This window comes from Zootoca vivipara, chromosome 12 (genome assembly GCF_965207765.1).
Source record: "Zootoca vivipara chromosome 12, rZooViv2.hap1.1, whole genome shotgun sequence".
Taxonomy (NCBI): Eukaryota; Metazoa; Chordata; class Lepidosauria; order Squamata; family Lacertidae; genus Zootoca; species Zootoca vivipara.
This window is the reverse complement of record NC_142595.1, coordinates 41,848,803-41,868,583: the sequence shown is the minus strand read 5'-3', so window position 1 is coordinate 41,868,583 and position 19,781 is coordinate 41,848,803. Positions and strand designations below refer to the sequence as shown.

Below are 19,781 nucleotides of genomic sequence, written 5' to 3'. Positions count from 1 at the left end.
TCGGGAGGGAGATATAGAACAATGCAGGCAAGACCGAGCCGTCTCAAGAGCAGTTTCTTCTCTAGAGCGATTTTGACCTTAAATGGAAAATCTGGACTTTGAAGTCATCTTCTTTTACTTGTTATATTGTATTGTATTGCATTGTTTTAATTAGTGTTTTGTAGTAATTCTGGATTATGTGGAATATCTGAGCTTTATCTGAGTTGATGTGGTAACCAGAGTAATTTCGTTGTTCCCGCAAGGGGACAATGACAATAAAGATTATCTTATCTTATCTTATCTTTGACGTGCTTTCGAACTGTTAGCTTGGCAGGAGCAGGGACCGAACAACGGGCGCTCACCCCATTGCGGGGATTAGAACCGCCGACCTTCTGATCGGCAAGCCCAAGAGGCTGAGTGGTTTAGACCACAGTGCCACCCACGTCCCTGGTGGCATCACAGGAGCCAACTATTAGTGGCTGAGGTCCCTTCAGCTCCCCTCCGAAGTTGATGGACATTGAGCCATTCAAATGGTGATTGTGCACTGCATCTCAAGAGTGGGGCTTACCTGGGCTCCCCCCACCATTTTATTCAAGTTGGCACCCTTGGGTGGCATTGCGTGTAGGAGGGCAGATAAGAGCCGGTGGTGCTGGGTGTGTCTGCCTTTCATGAAAGTAGCAGCTGTGACATTAGCACAGAAAAGTATTTGTAAGCAACTCTGAGCAGCTTCCTATGCAGAGGGGTTATAAATCCTTATATTAAAGGGGCAGGCCTGATATTGAGGACCTCATGAAAGATGTTCCAAGTCAGCCAATGTGATCCTTTTCAGATGTACTTGGACTATAACGCCACCTGTAGTCAAGGATTATAGGAGCTAAAAGTCTAACACCTGGAGGGCACCATGTTGGCTATTCCTGTGTTTAGCAAAGCATTTAGACAACAGAAATTACTTCTGTGTCTTTTGCTGTCACTTGAACACAGGAGCCAAAGGTCCATCCGACTGGCAGCAGCTCTTCAGATTTTCAGAAAGGTGCATTTTTCTTAACCCTATCTGAAGATGTCGGGGCCTGAACCTGTGACTTTCTACATGCCAACAGATGCTCTGTCACTGACCTGCAGCCCTTCCGCAAGTATGTCTCTGTCACACAGAGCTCTCTCCTAAAAGCAACAACAGAGTCTTGTGCAATCTTAATGGCTGACACTTTTATTATGATGTAGGCTTCCATGAACTCAAGACCGCAAAAGCTTATGCCATAATAAATGTATTAATTTCTAATGCACCACAACACACTGTGTTGTTTTTGCTGCAAGAATAATTACATGTCTATAGAGATTTATAAAGGAGGTTTTTTTCTCACACCTCATTCCTTTTCTCAGTATTTTCTTATTTATATATTCCTTGGTGAACAGCAAATCAGTGTAGTAGCATCAGTTGAGAACAGACTTCTCCAACCAGGTGCCCTCGAGACGTTGCACGACTACAAGTTCCTCCATCCTGGGACATTGACTATGCTGACTGGGGCTGTTGGGAGTTGGAGTCCAAAATATCCTGGACTGAGGAGGACTGGTCTAGAACCTGGGAGGCCTGTGTTGAATTCCACACCAGTCTGCTAATTCCAAAGTGACCTCACATGGGAGAGAAGAGAACTCCCACAAACCTTTTGGAGGACTCATGAAACAAATGTGAAATGAACAAATATTCTTTCAGTTTCATGGTTTCCCCAGTGTTAACAATTCTGTGCTAAATTATTTCAAAACATTCCTGGTTTAGCTAGCTATTGGAAAAGAAATTGCCACCTTGTGCTTCCTTATTCACTTCTTCCACACTCTTTATTTAGGATGTATTCAATACCTCAGGCAAGTTGGCTGAAATAGGAACCTATTACTCTCCTCTCATTTGGACCTTTCTCATCCATTAGTCAACTGTTTTCCAACCTTCTTGCTCTCTGATTTCTTTCCATCCTAATATCTATTGTCAGCCTTTAGTCATACCTGACTAATACTTTACACACACCATACTCACTTCTTAGCCACAAATCTTTTTCTGACCTACTTCAGATAAAACTGCCATTAATGAAGGGCGGCCAAAGAAAAATTAAAAACAGTACCTCCTAAAATCAATTCTGTAGAGTGCTATAGAAATAAAAAATTCTGAAATCAAAGAGGTATTTCTTGCCACCTGTAGCAATCATACTCTCTGTAGGAAAAGGCATTATCTTAAAACAAAAAGCATCCTGGAAGCCTTTTATGGGGAAGAATAACTCGCAGGACTAGAGGGACTATGGATTAGCAAGAGTCTTCATGGCACCTACCAGCTAAGGTGAAGCTACTTCTTTCCACCAGCACAGCATTTGCTCAACCAGAGAGAGCATCTTCTTAGCAACATATGATTTGATCTACAAAACGCAACGCCCTTAATGGGCTTGGAAGTTCTGGATCAGTTGGGGCCCAAGAGAGCATGAGCGACTTCTGGGCGACATGCAGGTTGCAAGGGGAATTATTAAAAGTGCAACTTGCGTTTTCCCATAAGGTACTCAGAAGGAAAAGAAACTTTGAGGAGTTCCCCTGGCTACTGAAAGTTACAGTAGGAGATGAGAAAGGCAATGGGCCAGCATCCAAGAATTCCCTGTCTGATTCATTATAACATTGCAAGAAGCCTGTGAAGTAGGTTAGGCTGAGAAGCAGTGCCTAGCCCAAGGTCATGCAGTATGCTTTGTAGCCAAGCGGGGATTTGAACCCTGGTCTCCCAGGCCCTAGTCGGACACTCTAACTACTATACCACACTGGCTGTCAGTATTATGTAGGGATTGGAAAATCTGTCAATTTCAGTATCCCCCCAGTTTCTCATTTTCCCAGTATTAAATTCAGATCCAAATATTTCCACAGTTCACAACCACCACGACCCCTAAAAAAAGTCATCACAGAAATTCGCCAGCATTTTAGTATACATTTTCCCCGTACATATATACATATATTGGAATGACATTTTACCCAGTATGCACATTTTTAACAACGCGCAATGCATTTTTTAACACAGTGTAATGCATTTTAATAATATGTAATGCATTTTTCTATGTTCCTTTCACCAATAGATGCAGTTTTACACATACATTCCCCTAAAATACTTTGTACCTTTTTTACCTTTTCAACTGGTAGATTAAGATTTCAGCAGGAGCTGTTTGGTTTGGGATTAAGATGGAATGGGAGGTAGAGTGGTTTGCTGTTTGTTCATCTATTTCTTAATAATACAGTAATACACACACACACACACACACACACACACACACACACATTATATATATATATATATATATATATATATATATATATATATATATATATATATATATATACATTATATATATAATCCCTTGGGCTTCCCTCCTCCCCTTTGTGGGTCTTATTGTTAATCCTTTCCTTCTGCATCTTTTATATTGATCCATATTTGTGTATCTCCATTATGTCCATAGCTCATCGTTACATTACAAGTGTTATTCCAATCCCAGTAACAATTTTCATTGTTTACAGTGGTTTTTAATATAAATTATAAGTTTTCCCCATTCCTTTTTAAAGCCTTGGTCATCCTGATTTCTGATTCTTCCGGTCATTGTTGCCATTTTGGCATAGTCCATCAATTTAATCTGCCATTCTTCTCTGGTAGAGGCTCTGTCTTCTTTCCAACTCTGGGCTAATAACATCCGCACATCCGTCAGTGCGTACATAAATAATCTTTTCTGCTCCTTTGGAATTTCTGCACATAACACATATTTGATCCTGCTAATTTACTTGGAAGTAGATACCATCAATACATCATTTTCATATTATTTTCTTTCAAATGTACAACATGCTGTAAATTTTAAAATCACATTTCCGTAACTTCTCCCATGCTGCAAAATTGTATATTACAGGTGAAACTCAGAAAATTAGAATATTGTCGAAAAGTGCATTTATTTCAGTAATGCAACTTAAAAGGTGAAACCAATACACGAGACAGATGCATGACATGCAAAGCAAGATATGTCAAGCCTTTATTTGTTGTAATTGTAATTATTTGTCATTAGTCGGGTCAATTATAAATGGAATGGAATTAATGAAATGTGATGTTTATTTTTGTATTATTTGTTTTATTACTGTGGAATTTACAAAAGAAAGCACTTGTAAAAATTAAAATAAAAAATTAAAATAAAAGTTGCATTATTGAAATAAATGCACTTTTCAATGGTATTCTAATTTTCTGAGTTTCACCTGTATACTCACAGTATTTCACCCAATGTATCATTACAGATTTAACCTGTTCATCTTTTGTAAACCATTCTAGTGAAGTGGTAATATTAATAATAATTACATCATTTGGTTTGGCTCAAGATGAGAGCCATTGAAATTCTCCAAATATTTGGCACCATCAATTTCGCCTAGAATATTGATGTATGTAGACAATATTGTATAGTATTATACAGTAGCCATCCAGGATTTCAGGCAGGGAATCGTTCCATGCCCTACCTAGAGGTGATGGTGACTGAACCAGGGACCTTCAGGTTCAGTCTGCGCATGCCATTGCTTATGTAGCAATTTTTTGTTTGTCGTTACAAACACAGCGTGGTTGGCGCTGTGGGTAAACCAGAGAGCCTAGGGCTTGCCGATCAAAGGTCGGCGGTTTGAATCCCTGTGACGGGGTGAGCTCCCGTTGCTCGGTCCCTGCTCCTGCGAACCTAGCAGTTCGAAAGCACATCAAAGTGCAAGTAGTTAAATAGGTACCGCCCCGGCGGGAAGGTAAATAGTGTTTCCATGCACTGCTCTGGTTTGCCAGAAGCGGCTTAGTCACACTGGCCACATGACCCAGAAGCTGTACACCGGCTCCCTCGGCCAGTAAAGTGAGATGAGCAGCGCAAGCCCAGAGTCATCCACGACTGGAGCTAACAGTCAGGGGTCCCTTTACTTTTACCTCACAAACACAAAATTCCCTGGAAAGATGCTAGGTCTTGGAAATTGTGGTGGATGCAAAGTGGTGTGGAAGTACTTGTTATCCCTAGCAGTGGTAGAAAACAATTAACCTTAGGAAAACAAGAAGGAAGCTATTTCTTAGTGCCACTTGGAAAGGGGAGGGCCCCCAAACCCTGAGAAACCATTAAAGAATTGCTTTCCTATCCCTTAGAAAATTCTGGGATGTGGCAGCCCCAATTTCTCCCCCCCCCAATAGGGTGCAGAAAATCAAGAGGTTGCTGGAGAAATCAATAAGGCTTAGACTTCTGGATAATTGACAAATCAACTTTGCTCCGCACAACAGTTAAAATTTGTATGAAACAAAGGATGGGGATAACTATAAACTATCACAAACTATCACATAACACTAAGAAAACTGCTAGACAACTGGATGTTAAAAAGAGCAAACCTATTTTAGTAACTTCTTGAAATCTTCTTGCAACTTTTGTACAGTAATTTTCCAGTATATTTGAGAAAGTGACTTGTGTGCTTGTTGTATGTCAACTTCTGTATAAATATTTTGCACTTACAATGTTCAGAGCGCCTATGGCACAGGTGTGCAAGGTTTCTCTCCTGTTACGCATATCAGAAAATAAAGAGATGCACCGACATATGTTTCACATAATTCTCTCGTGGTCTGATTTCCACAACATGGTCATTTGTGCACAGCTTCACCTTGAATGGTGAAGAAACCATACACAATATGAATGGGAGTCAGTTGCAAAGGCTGTCAGGAAGTCAATTTCTTCTGCTTCTTTCCCTTGAGCTTTTCTAATGCAACTTTGAAATCTTTGTTCCTCAGGGTATAAATGAAAGGGTTCAAGATGGGAGTGATGACAGTATAGAGAACGGAGATGGCTTTGTCAATGGGGAAGCTGTGGAAGGGATGGATGTAAATGTAGATGCAAGGACCAAAAATCAAGGTCACTACAGTGACATGGGAAGCACAGGTGGAAATAGCTTTGCTCCGGTTGGGTGCAGACCCTGCTCTGAGCTTGGCCAGAAGGATGGAGTATGACACAAGCAACACCACAAAGCACATTAATGTCACGAGGCCACTGTTGGAGACCATGAGTAGCTCCACCACAAAGGTATCAGTACAAGCCAGTTTGACCACCTGTGGCACGTCACAGTAGAAGTTGTCCAGCTTGTTGGGGCCACAAAAGGGCAACTGGGTAATAATGGCCACTTGGATGATGGAGTGGACAAAGCCACCAGTCCAGGAGGCACACACCAGCCCACCACACACTGCCCCCTTCATGATGACCATGTAGCGCAATGGGGAGAAGATGGCAATGTAACGGTCATAGGCCATGATGACAAGAAGGAAGATCTTGATGCCGCCAATGAAGTGGAAGAAGAAGATCTGGCAAATGCAGCCCACATAAGAGATGGTGTTGGTCTTTGATAGAAAACCAGCCAACATTTTAGGGGCAGTTATGCTAGAGTAGCAGAAATCAAGGAATGAGAGGTTTCCTAAGAGGAAGTACATAGGGGTATGGAGGATAGGTGCGTAAGCCACTAGGCTAACAATTAAGAGGTTGCCCAGCATGGTTGTGCCATATACTGCCAAGAAGAAAGCAAACAAGAGTACCTTCACTTCTAGCTTGCTGGTCAGCCCAAGAAATACAAACTCTTTCACAGTGGTGTTGTTCTCTCCTTCCAGCATGTGTGTTAAGGCCCCACTGATGGGACTCTGAAAGAATACAGGATAGTTATCAATAAAAGCTATGGAAGAAAGAATTAAATAAAGAAAAATTGTCCCATTGATGTTGTGGACGTTTTTTTTACAGGACCATGAGAAACAGCATTATATCAGTCCAGACCATTGGACCATTCAGCTCAGTATTGTCCACATGATAGAATTGCTTGGATCTGTGTGTGTGGAAACAAGCATCACTTTGTGGGCTGTATGCAGCTGGTGGTATTTCTGGGTACTCGTTTTGCTCTCTTTCTTAAAACATAGAAACTGCAACAAAACTGCGGTGGGCAGAGCTGCTATTTAGATCTCCAGTGTTTCTACTTCATTCCAACCCCGTCCCCATTTTATATTCCCCCATTTCATGTGGGCATTCCATGACAATGAGGCATGATCAGTTCTCACTGGGAAGCTTTGGAGTCCGCTTCCCTTAGAATATTTTCCTTCAAAAAAAGTCCCGAACACTTTGAAACTACTCTGTGCCTGCTGGTACCTCCCTCTCATGAGTGGTGCTATTTTGGTTACATAAGCAATGACACTCACAGCCTGAACATTAAGGGGAGCCATAGCTGCCAAGTTATCCCTTTTTTACAGGGATTTTCCCTTATGCTGAATAGGCTTCCTCGCGAGAAAAGGGAAAACTTGGCAGCTATGAGGGGAGCGTCAGGGCTCCTTGGTAGAGCATCTGCTTTGCACATTGAGCCACATCCATCAACGGTGTGATTCAGTATAAGACAGTTTGCTATGTTCATATTTGAGACAGAGGGAAAGATGCTGTTGTTTTTCTTTAAAAACAAAAACAAACAAGGGTGAACTTCTGCCTGCACCTCTGCATCATGACTACATTGATTATAAATAGCAATTTGATTGACAACTAAGATACATTGTAAGCATTTGTAATGCCCCTAGTTATGTAATGTTATTGTTGATTTTATGCTATTATGCTGTGATTTTTTTCTTCATTTTGGAAGTATAGAATAATTGCAAATAAATAAATAAATACACAAATTACTTGATTTTGTCAGGTTTCACCTTGCCATGCTGTTTTTGACCTGGATGTCCATTCAACAAAGTCTATTCTTTTACATCAGAGATGGGCTAACATCTGTCTTATATGACACAACTACACACACACACACACACACACACACACACACACACACGAATCCCACCTACATATTTTAAGTCTACAAAATGAGAGTTCTTATGCAGGTTCTCTTAACTTGCTGCTTCAAGTCAAGGTCTACCAAGGCAATAATTCTATCCAACAGCCTCAGCAACTAGCACAGCCATTAGAAATGCTGTAGTAAGCCATGAGAATGTCTTAATTGTCTTTGGTTTGCAGACATTTACCTCCATTGTCCTAGTGTGGAGCTGTTACATTTCCTGGTCCCACCACACAGAGACTCCACTCCCTATTCCATGGAATATGTTTGTGGCTGCTGATATATCGCTTCTGAAGGTGAAGGAAGGAAACAAGTATAAGCACAATGAATGAATGCTTCATGAGAAGTTAGTGATGCCATATCCCAGAGCTTTATCGCAAAGGGAATTATTAATTTGTGACTGTGCGGTGCTCATTTGCAGACAGGAAGTGAAAGAAACTTCATGTCCTCAAGAGGGTAAGGAGATAGGGAGGGTGCATTAGTCTGTGTGTCAGAAAGCTCAATTTCTGCACATGTACAAGACTTTTTGCAACATCCTAAACCACCATAGTCGTCAATGGAGACAATTTGTACCTTGAGTGATGAGAAACATTCTAAAGTTAAATAACATATTTTGCTAAAAGAAAAACATGGGATACATCTGGTGCTTTTTTAAGAGTTAAGGGACTTTTTCTTCCTTATTTTATTTTAATTAAATTTATTTCCCATCTTTCCCCATAAGGTCTCAGAATAGGTTCCAACAAACTTTATAACACAGGTAGGGACTCCCAGGCCTTAAAAAAGGTAAAGGGCCTCTGTACAGTTAAGTCCAGTCAAACTCGACTATGGGGTGCAGTGCCCATCTCGCTTCAGGCCAAGGGAGCTGGCGTTTGTCCACAGACAGCTTTTCCAGGTCATGTGGGCAGCTTGACTAAACTGCTTCTGGCATAATGGGAAACCATGACGAATGCCAAAATGCATGGAGACGCTGTTTACCTTCCTGCTGCAGTGGTAGCTATTTATCTACTTGCACTGGTATGCTTTTGAACTGCTAGGTTCTGCCACTTAAAAAATAAGTGAATCATAATTTGCCTTTATAATTTATTAATTCAGTTTATTGCCCTCTGTCAGCACAAACAGCAGGATCTTTGAGTTATGTCAAGACTAACAGAAGTATTGTGGCATATACTAATAATTCTAAGAAAGCTGTGTCTTTATTTGTTCTGATTTCACAGTTCTGGTGCTTGGAATCTTCATCAAACATAGGAAGACTCCCATCGTCAAAGCCAACAATGAGAACCTCACCTACACTCTTCTCATCTCCCTCCTGCTCTGCTTCCTCTGTTCCTTGCTATTCATTGGCCATCCCCAGTTGCTGACTTGCTATCTACGACAAACAACTTTCGGAGTAGTCTTCTCCATGTCCATGTCTTCCATCTTGGTAAAAACTCTCGCTGTGCTTCTGGTTTTCATGGCCACGAAGCCTACATCCCAGATAAGAAAAATAAAAAAATTCCTCCAGTAGCACCTTAAAGACCAACTAAGTTTTTATTTTGGTATGAGCTTTCGTGTGCATGCACACTTCGCCAGATACACTGAAACAGAATCAACCAGACCCTTATTTATATTCAGAGGGTGGGGGGGTGCGGGGGGGGGGAATGGGTGATGGGCTGATAGGAGAGGTGAACCTGTTGATGGCTGTTAATGACTGCTGATGACTGCAATTGGTTCTGCGGGGAAGCAAGGCACAAAAGAAAGCTAGATCATGAATAATGAGGTAAGAATCCGATATCTCTGTTCATCCCAGGTGGCTCCGTAGTTTTGAGCTTGGTAATGGATTGGGAACCGGTTTTCAGTCTTTCTTGTTCTCTGCTGCTCAAGTATTCAAGTAAGCATTTGCATGATATGGCTATGTGCTGACCATCCTTTCCCAGATTTGGACATGCACTCCTTGCCTGAAGAAATCATAGTGGAATGCAATGAAGGATCAACCAGCATGTTCTACTATATTATTAGTTGCATAGGATTGCTGGCTTTTGTCAGCTTCACTGTAGCTTTCTTTGCTCAGAAGCTGCCAGATACTTTCAATGAAGCCAAGTTCATCACCTTCAGTATGTTGGTGTTTTTCAGTGTGTGGGTCTCTTTTGTTCCAACTTATCCAAGCACCAAAGGGAACTACATGGTGGGTGTAGAAAGTTTCTCCATCTTGGCCTCCAGTGCTGGATTGTTGGGCTGCATCTTCCCCCCCCAAAGTATACATAATTCTTCTGAAGCCTGAACTGAACAGAAGAGAGCAGCTAATAAGGAGTAACAAGAAGAAAATAAATGTCTAAAACTATTACTCGTATAGTATTATGAAATTGTAATGTTAACTGGAAAGTTAATATGAGAATGTGGATTTGCAACTTTTGGGGTTTGGTTCTAGTTGTACATTAATATCAATAGGATTGCAGTGTGATTCACTTTGTCTGGAGAATGAAGTTCTCTTCATTCTAGGGATGAACAAATCTGTTATTTGTGGTTCCTCTCAGTTTCTTGTTTTTCACAACATTCCCATATCAGATTGCAAAGTCCTCACAACAATTCATCTGTTTTAGTTTTTGTTTCTCTTAAAATGCACATTTTTGGAAGCTTAATAAAATGCATTTTTATATGCTATTCTCATGAATGGACACATTTTTTGCACACATGTTTTTGGTTCGAGAACTACATTGCAACGTTTGGAGAAGTACCGATTTCAAAGGAGAGCTGTGTTTTGGTTCATGTATTGCTTTGGTAAATGCAAATCAGGAGCATTAAAATGTAAGCCAAACCAAGTTTCTCATCTTTACTCCATGTCTCACAGAATCTTTTCTATGAAAAAGAAAAGTCATTAAAACATTGTCACTGAGCCAATATGCGTTCCAGAACTTAAAGCTCCATCTGCAACTCTTCAATATGCATTAGGACAATAGCCATATGTTGTTGTCACTGGATTTCTTCTAAAACAAAATTTAAATGAGATATGGAAGCTTATCCACCAACAGAATAAATATAAGTAAAAAATAAAATCAAAATCAAAACAGTATCAATAATTGCCTTCTAATTGAGAGAACTTACTTAAACTGGAAATGTTGAAGTACCATTCTATCCCCCCCCCCAAAAAACAAAAAAAATACTGTCTGTCACGGTCCGGTCGACAGGCGGTTGAAGCCCTGGCTGAGGACGTCAGGACCAGAGGCAAGATGGTAGAAGCAGGAACAGGTGCAGGGCTGAGGGTCCAGCAGCAGGCAGTCGCAGGGTCAAGGAGCAAGGCGGAGGCGAAGGTCCAAGGGTTGAGAAGCAAGGCGTTGGCAAGGCGAAGGTCCAAGGGTCGAGGAGCAAGGCGAAGGACAAGGAACAGGAGGCCAGATGCAACAAGGCAGGGATCGCATTGCTGTGGCAAAGAGCTGAAGGGAAATGCTGAGCTTTTATCCCTCCCAGCTCCTGCCACCAGGTGCAGTGAGATATCAAGTGGCCTCACCTGAGTGGATACTCCTTGCCTCTCCAGCACAAGCTGAGGCCTCACCTGAGTGGCCACTCCCTGCTTCTCCAGCACAAGCTGAGGCAGGCCCCAGTCCTGCAAAGCACTACAGGCCCCAGAGCCTGACTCCTGCCCATACTCCTGACAGTACTCCCCCCATAGGGAAACGGGGTTCCACCCCCAGTCATGGCCCAGGCTTATTTGGGAACCTTCGATGGAAGGCTCAAACCTTAGCGGGCACGTGCACGAATTCGGCTGGTTCCCAAGATCGCTCCTCCGGCCTGTAGCCCACCCAGTCTATTAGGTATTGGAGCTCCCCACGGAGCCACCTCGAATCCAGGACCTGGGCAACCTCGAACTCCTCATGGCCGTCAACTTGGACCAGTGGTGGTGGTGGTGTAATGCGGCCCAGAAAATGGTCCATGTGGCAAGGTTTCAGCAGGGATACGTGGAACACGAGGTGGGTCTTCAGAGAGGGGGGAAGCTCCAACTTGTAGGCAACCGGGTTGACCTGCTGCAGGATGGTGAAAGGTCCCTGGTACTTGTAGTCCAGCTTAGCCGAGGGACGTTTCGTGCGGTGGTGTTCCAGGGACAGCCAAACCTTATCCCCAACCTGGAACGCAGGCCCCTGCTGCCGCCGTCGATCCGCTTGCGCCTTATAGTCCGCCTTGGCCCTCTCTAGGTGCCATGTCAGATCAGCTTGTGTCTCCGGGATGTGGGAGACCTGATCATTGGCAGAAGGCACGAGGGACGCCGTTGGTGTGCAGGGATGGTTGTGTAAGTCCATAGAAGGGGTTGACCACAGCCTGGGGGGGGGTAGTGGCTGGAGGAGCCCCACACTCCCCCTTGAATTTCTCTGGCACTGGGACAGGGAGAGTCGGTTGGGCTGGGGCCGCAGCAGTGTAGCTACCTGCATGTGGAGGTGCTGCAGCACAGTGGCGAGGTCCATAGGCTGGGCTCTGTCCATCTTGCACCCTGGCCGGGACGTGGGTGGGCCACAGAAAACTGTCACGGTCTGGTTGGCAGGCGGTTGAAGCCCTGGCTGAGGATGTCAGGACCAGAGGCAAGATGGTGGTGTAGAAGCAGGAACAGGTGCAGGGCTGAGAGTCCAGCAGCAAGCAGTCGCAGGGTCAAGCAGCAAGGCGGAGGCAAAGGCAAAGGGCTGGGAGTCAAGGAGCAAGGCATCGGCAAGGCGAAGGTCCAAGGGTCGAGGAGCAAGGTGAAGAATCAAGGAACAGGAGGCCAGATGCAACAAGGCAGGGATACCGTTGCTGTGGCAAAGAGCTGAAGGGAAATGCTGAGCTTTTATCCCTCCCAGCTCTTGCCACCAGGTGCAGTGAGTTATCAAGTGGCCTCACCTGAGTGGCCACTCCTAGCTTCTCCAGCACAAGCTGAGGCAGGCCCCAGTCCTGCAAAGCACTACAGGCCCCAGAGACTGACTCCTGCCCATACTCCTGACACTGGCTGGATTAGTTTTATTTTTCTTGGTTACAGTTTCTGTTGTATCTCTGCATCACAAACATGCAATAGCTAGATAGAATCCCTAGTTAAATCCCTGGCAGCTCCTGGTTAGCAGGTGCCATATCAACATGGGCAATACTGATCAAGATGGACCAGTGGTCCTGCTTAGAGTAAGGCAGCTTCCTATTTTCATAATGTACGATTATTCAGACCACAATGATTGGGAGAAAATTCATTCCCCATGCTTCTACAAATGATTAGATGTGATAGCTGGCAAATCCAGAAGGAACCCATGGTAAAAAATACTGGATCCAGGAAAGGTCAAGAGTGGGTCAGAAAGAGGGTGGGCCTCCTCATCAGGTATATTGGAAGGGTGCTATATATGGTGCCCCAACAGGGAAATCTCTCAAATCCCCATATTTGCACATGGTGAACTGTTTTGGAGCTGAATATTTCCCAAAATTTCTTGAATCATTATTTTTAATTACTCTCTGGGGCATTCAACAGTAGCAAGTGTTCCCCAGAGTTTTGACACCTTTGTCAACAATTTTCAGAAAAGGTCGCTAGGATGTTCACTGATGATTCATAGACCTCTATTTCAGGGGGCTCATCCAATTTGTTGCACAAGGACATTCCATGGATTACCACCTATGGGGTTCAAGGGGAGGCAGAGAAAGCAGGTAGGTAACAAAGGCAGAGGAGCCCCTATTGCATCACCGACTTCTTGTTACATCAGACTGCTTTGACATGGTTGATGTGCAGACCAAGGAATATGGGCAGATGGGGAATGCATCTCCAATTTATTTAAAACATCAAGGACAAATGAGACCCACAGGAAAATGTGGCATGGCTTGCAACTGTTCAGGAACATAGAAAGCTGCTTTGTAGAAAGTCTGGTCATTGGTCTAAATGGTTCTAGAACATAGAAAAGTCTGGCCATTGGTCTAAATAGTTCTGTGTTGTCTACACTGAGATGCTGGGAATTGAACCTGGGAACTTCTGCAAGCAAAGCAAATGCTCCACCATTGACCATGACCCTTCCCCATCCACACAGTGGATCCATGATTCTTTATTTCTTTGAATAAAAAGTTAGCTTCACAGACAAGAAAGTCCTGCGTCTTTCATGCTGACCTGTCTATGACTCCAGCCCTGACAGTAGGTTAGTTTCCTTACACACTCACAGACCCCTTTCTATCCTCCACCCAGGCATCCAAAATGCATTGTCAGAATTCAAAGATGCATTCTTGCCAGGCAAAAGCATTCTGTGCATGAAGCAGAGCAAGTGAAGGGCATGGCCTAAGGAGGTGTGTGTTGTCCGGGGAGCATTCCAAAGGCTAGGCATTTAGCCCCTAGGCCTGACGTTCCATACCCATGAGCTGATGGTAAAATTCTGGATGACAGGATGAAGAAAGAACATTTCTGAATGCTCCCACCCGATATTATCAAGGAGGGATAATGCCCAAACATGTTGCGTTGTGTCTAATGTTAGTCATACTTGAAATAGACCTGTTGAAATTAATAGAGATGACTAACTTAGGGCTATAAATTTCAATGGGTCCCCTCTGAGTATGACTAATGTTGAAGGAAGACCTTTCCCTGAAGTAGTATGTGTGAGTTCCATTTCTGCTATTGAAAATAACGCTGCTGCCATCTTGATCATGAATGCTTTATTAAATTGCTGAGTTTTATAGTTTCATTGGAGTGTTGTTGAATGCAATTCATGGCAGAGTTGAAAACATATTAAACAGCCTGGAAGAAAGGTGTCATGAAATAACAAGCTTGAAGGTTTTTTTTTTGTATATATGTCATGATCAATACTGTACATTGGATACATCCTCTTGAGATTGGTACTAAAGTCATCTGGGTTTTTAAGCCGAAGACGATTTTGTTTTTTTTCTTCCCACTTCTGAGAAAATGTATAATCTGGCAGGTGACACTAGAAGAGATGGAAGCAGGAAGTCCCTGGGGTCTACATGGAGACTATGGAGGAGGAAGTCAACAGGTAGTGCCCCTCTGGACTCATTGTGAAGTTGGAAGGGAGCCACATGGAGGCTGGCTGAGGGCAGATTGTGGTTGGTGGGACAGTGCCCCATTCCTACTCGTGGACTAACCTCCATCACATCTCACTGGTTCTTTCTTAAGGGAGATGTGAGTTAAAATCCCAAATTATTCATGGTTTGCCCACTGGGTTGTGTAGGTTATTGTCCTTGGGCCATGCTAGCTCAAGAGTTGTTGTGAAGATGAGATGGGGAGGGAACATTGGAGACCCTTGAAGTGTTCTGATACAAAACAAATAAAACACACCAATATTTACTAGCATCAGATATTCTCCCAAGTGGAGTGGAAGAAACCGAACATATTATGCAGCAGATAGGTCTTTTAAAACAGCTTCTAAGCCTGTTCGATTTTTAATTACCCCATTTGGGACCACACAGCAGCCAGTACACTGTCTCTAGGCTGCTAGCAGCATCAAGAAGAGTTAATCCATGTTTATTCACATAGGGTGGGAACCAAAGACATCTGTTGCCGGAGGAGTATATAAAAGGAAACTCCGAGATATGCCATCTTTTTGTTTCAAAAAGGTCTGGAAGAAATTTGAGGAAAGTGCTCATTCTTACTCTCATTCTCAATAGTCACAATTGCATGGAGGATTCCCACCCCCCTCTACTCGGGTTCTCAGTTTTTCCTCACCACCATCCACCATCACAAATGAATCCTGGAGATAGTCACCATCCAACCATCCACCCAACTTCCCCCTCCCCCCTCTCTTTCTCCTTTTGTCCGCCTGGATGTGCCAACCTAGGCACTTTTAAAAGATCGCAAAACTTGGAGAATGCAGGATTGCCTTGGAATAGTGTGTAGATAGCAGAGATTGAAGGAGGTATGGACACTGGATTGCCTTCTATTGTTATGAAAGTGGCCATGGTAGTTATTTCTAGCAGTGGCATGACTCTTGCATCCTGTCATTTTGTTTTGTTTTGTATAAATTATAATCTTTATTAATTTTTTACACACATATAGCATCTTACATTCCAATTACATTTTACATTCCATTTGTTAATTTATAACTCATTTGTTTACACTCATTGCCAAAACCAAGTAAAGGCTTATATTACATAAACCCTTATATTACCCATATTGATACACTTTGAAAATGAAATATAACCCTTCCCCCTTTCCCCTTATTCCCCACTAATCGACTTCCCGTCTTCTTTCTTCTGTTTTCTTTAGTCCTCCTTATAGTTTGCGTTGTTTATTTCAGCTTTCAGTTGAATTTCTGTATTTCTTATTTTATCTGAATTTTTTTTTACCCTTAATATTTACAATTTTCTTATGTAGTTTAAACCAACTAATTGGTATTAGTCATAGATAAACTCTCTTCTTTTAAAATTTTATGTTCTGATCTGAGGTGTTTGTCTACTTTACTTGTAATTGAATAAGCCACTCGTTTTATCAATGTATTCCATAAATTTACTCCCTTCTTTCAGAAATGTTTCATCACCCTGATATCTAATTCTTGCCGTTAATCTGGCTATTTCCGCATATTCTAGCACTTTCTGCTGCCATTCCTCTATGGTTGGAAGTTGCTTCTGTTTCCACAACTTTGCAATAAGCAGTCTCGGCCCCATTGTTGCATACAGGAAAAAATTGTAATCGTTTTTCTCAATATCTTCCCCGACCATCCCCAGGAGAAAAGCCTCTGGTGTTTTCCTAAAGGTATATCTTAATATTCTTTTCAGTTCATTATAGATGCCTTCCCAGAATACTTTAATCTTTTCACATTTCCACCACAAGTGGATAAAATCACCGTCCTTTTCACCACATTTCCAGCATTTTTTATCCCCTGTTCTATACATTTTTACAAGCTTGGTCGGGGTAAGATACCACCTATACATCATTTTGAATAGGTTCTCTTTCAGCGTTACACTTGCCGTAAATTTAATTCCCGTATTCCAAAGTTTTGGAATATCCAGTCATTTTGTTATCATAGTTATCAGTACAATACTGTTCAGAAGTAAATCCCGCTGAGTTCTGTGGTAAATTGATTTAGGATTGCAGACTATATCTCTTCTTCTTGACCCTGCAATGGGAATTTATTTTTATTTCTTTATTATTGTTTTTAACCCTGTATTTTACTCTGTGAAGCACCCTGAGATTTTATGATGCAGGATTGTTTATAAAATAATAATAATAATAATAATAATAATAATAATAATAATAATATAGAATTTGTAGCATTTATAGTCATAATTTAAGTTGTTGTTAATGAGATTTTGGATTCGTTTTCTATTTGCAGCTCCCAAAGTGACTTGCAAGCAAGAAAGACCAACACACACAATTAATAAAAGTAGGAAAAAACTATAAAAATGAGAACATGTAAATTCCAACATGTCATTGAACACAACAGGACTATGCAGACTTCTTTGAGCTGAGGCCCATTTAACATAGTGAGACGTACTTCTGAGGAAACATGCATAAAACTGGGCTTCATGGATAGCAGAACATCACCATTTTTACCAAAGTAGTAACTCACTTGCTAAAAACACATAAATCCCCCACCTTTTAAAAGAAACAAAAAAGTGATAAGCTTTTATCTGCACCTGAAACTCCAGTAATGACGAAACCACTTGTGGTCATTGCTGTGTCAGATGTTATGGATAGTCTTAGTTGTATGCGTCCCAAAATTCTGCTAGACACAGAACCTGATATCCTGAAAAATCTCAGTTGTCATTCACAATCTAGTTTCTAGATCTTAATACTGTAAAAATATGCTTGAAATGCTTGGTGGCATAACAAAGACCACAGCTGCTTGTGGTGATATTCTACTGTCAGGGACTGGGTTTCTGCACTCTGTATAGTCTTACCCAAACTCTTTATGCATAGCAGAAACAAAAGGTGTGTGTTTGTGTGTGTGGGGGGGGTTATAAATCAGCAAACTCTGCCTAATTTAGGTATAGTGCTGTTTTAAACAGAGTCTTTTTCTTTGTTTGTTGCATGCAGTAATTTGGGAATAAAACAGAAGAGATAGGACTAAGAAGTCTTGGATAATATTATTCACAGCTCCAGATGGGGTTGGCTAAATGTGATTGCAGGTCAGGTCCTCCCATAAGGCAAAGTGAGGGAGCCTGATGAGAGGGCGTAGCACTCATTCTACCCAATGATTATCATTTAATCCCCTAGATTTCCTGCTCCGTATCTCTTAAATTCTCCTGCACCCCTCAGATTTGGAGGAAGATATTGCCCCACCACCAGCGCTGAAACGAGATTCAACAGCCAGCTCATTCGGATTCTGCACATGGAATGGGGGGTGCCCTCATGTCCTTCCCACCAGGCAGCAAAATGTATTGGGTTGTCCCTATGAGCATGGCTTGAAGGAATGTTACCACCTTGTGCCATTTCTCTCTGTCTCTCCTACTAGAATCAGCCCTCATCATGAATGGAAGCACCATTTCAGAGTTTATTTTGCTGGGCTTCTCTGCCTCCCGCCCTTTCCAGGTCTTCTTTTTTGCCATGGTGTTTGCCTGCTACACCATTGTCATTCTGGGCAACCTCTTGATCATAGTGACTGTGATGTCTGAGACACAGCTGCAACACATCCCCATGTACTTCTTTCTCGCCAATCTGGGTCTTGCAGACATGTCCCTCAGCTCAGTAGCAGCTCCAAAGCTAGCTGTAGATCTGTTGAACTGTGGCCATACCATTTCCTATGGGGGTTGCATGGCCCAGATCTTCTTCCTCCATGTCTTCGGTGGTGCAGAGATGCTCCTCCTCACCCTCATGGCCTATGATCGCTATGTGGCCATCTGCCACCCGCTAAGGTACACAGTCATCATGAGTGGCCAACGCTGCTTCAGGTTTCTCATGCTCTGCTGGGCAGGGGGCCTCATTCATTCCACAATTCAGATGGTCTTGATTGCCCACCTACCATTCTGTGGGCCCAATGTCCTGGACAACTTCTTCTGCGATATCCCAGAACTGATCAAGCTGGGCTGTGCAGACACATACGCCTATGAGATACTCATGGTAGTCAACAGCAGCTTGCTAACACTGCCATGCTTTCTGGCCTTGCTCCTTTCATACATCACAATTCTGACCAGCCTCTGTGGCCATTTCAGGCAGGGCAGCGGGAAGGCTCTGTCCACCTGCAGCTCCCACCTGGCTGTGGTCTGCCTCTTCTACGTGCCCTGTGTTATTGTGTATCTCAAGCCCTTCTCCAGCTCCCACAAGAACAAGCTGGCCTCTGTGTTCTACATGGTGGTCACACCTGCCCTCAATCCCTTTATCTACACCCTGAGGAACCAAGAGGTAAAGGAAGCCATGAGGAAGTTGAGGCGCAAGTGTGGACTCCTCTTGGTGCCTCAAAGGAAGCACATGTGTCAAAGGAACTGTTCTACTTAAGAGACCTTCAAACAGGCAGGTTGAATGGAAACAAGTGGAGCACCATTGCGAGCATTCATTTTGCTTTTGAAATGCATATAACCATATTGAAAGGCATCTGAGACAGCTTGTCCTTACTACTTCAGTACTCTACCAGCCTTGTTTCCACCTCTTCCCTATCAATCTCAGTCCTATCTTTATTAATCTGTTCAGCTTGTCTTTCTTTAGCTTCATTCATACAAGTACTGTACTCTACCAAACATTTTTGCTTGTTTTCCAACCCTTTTTCATTCTATTCAAGTTCCATCCTATTCCTTATTGTAAAAATAAAATAACATAATTGCTGTTTGGGTCTGTGTTTTAATGTTAGTTAGTTAGTTGCACAGTGTCACTTCCATTATTTCTTCCTCTCTGCACAAATCTTGACCCTAGTTGGTTAGGTTTAGAATCATAGAATCATAGAGTTGGAAGAGACCACAAGGGCCATCCAGTCCAACCCCCTGCCACAGTCCCTAGAGTGGTTTAACAATCAATACCTCTTCCCAGGGAATTGTCACTGTGAGAGGGAGTCTCTTAGCGACTCTAAGCACCTTTAATGAAGTATAGTTCCCAGGATTCTTGGACGGGGAGTCATTAC

General features: G+C 42.7%; 2 protein-coding genes across 4 annotated transcripts; one reads left to right on the top strand and one right to left on the bottom strand.

Annotated features, from left to right (window-relative positions):
* Positions 1-5,689: 5,689 nt before the first annotated feature.
* On the bottom strand, positions 5,690-12,254 carry LOC118094709 (olfactory receptor 4D5-like). 3 transcript variants are annotated; one of them, XM_035135315.3, is made up of 2 exons: positions 12,216-12,254; positions 5,690-6,613 (listed from the first exon to the last, which is right to left on the bottom strand). In XM_035135315.3, the coding sequence occupies exons 1-2, from the start codon at positions 12,252-12,254 to the stop codon at positions 5,690-5,692; spliced, it is 963 nt and encodes a 320-aa protein (XP_034991206.3). The 3 variants fall into 3 exon arrangements, with proteins under 3 accessions (XP_034991206.3, XP_088510720.1, XP_060137786.2); XM_088654594.1 differs by lacking the exon at positions 12,216-12,254 and adding an exon at positions 7,329-7,343; XM_060281803.2 differs by lacking the exon at positions 12,216-12,254 and having other exon boundaries at positions 5,690-6,628.
* A 2,494-nt stretch (positions 12,255-14,748) lies between these two features.
* On the top strand, positions 14,749-19,165 carry LOC118095631 (olfactory receptor 4Q3-like). The gene is made up of 2 exons (XM_088654753.1): positions 14,749-14,768; positions 18,211-19,165. The coding sequence occupies exons 1-2, from the start codon at positions 14,749-14,751 to the stop codon at positions 19,163-19,165; spliced, it is 975 nt and encodes a 324-aa protein (XP_088510879.1).
* The last annotated feature ends 616 nt before the right edge of the window (positions 19,166-19,781 follow it).

What these genes read in the sequence shown, in the direction of transcription:
- LOC118094709 (XM_035135315.3), bottom strand. Translation starts at nt 12,254, where the DNA reads ATGGACCTCGCCACTGTGCTGCAGCACCTCCACATGCAG. An exon ending in TGCAGCACCTCCACATGCAG is followed by an intron (nt 6,614 to 12,215) that starts GTAGCTACACTG and finishes CTGGAAGGAGAG; the next exon opens with AACAACACCACTGTGAAAGA.
- LOC118095631 (XM_088654753.1), top strand. Translation starts at nt 14,749, where the DNA reads ATGGAGGAGGAAGTCAACAG. An exon ending in ATGGAGGAGGAAGTCAACAG is followed by an intron (nt 14,769 to 18,210) that starts GTAGTGCCCCTC and finishes CATGAATGGAAG; the next exon opens with CACCATTTCAGAGTTTATTT.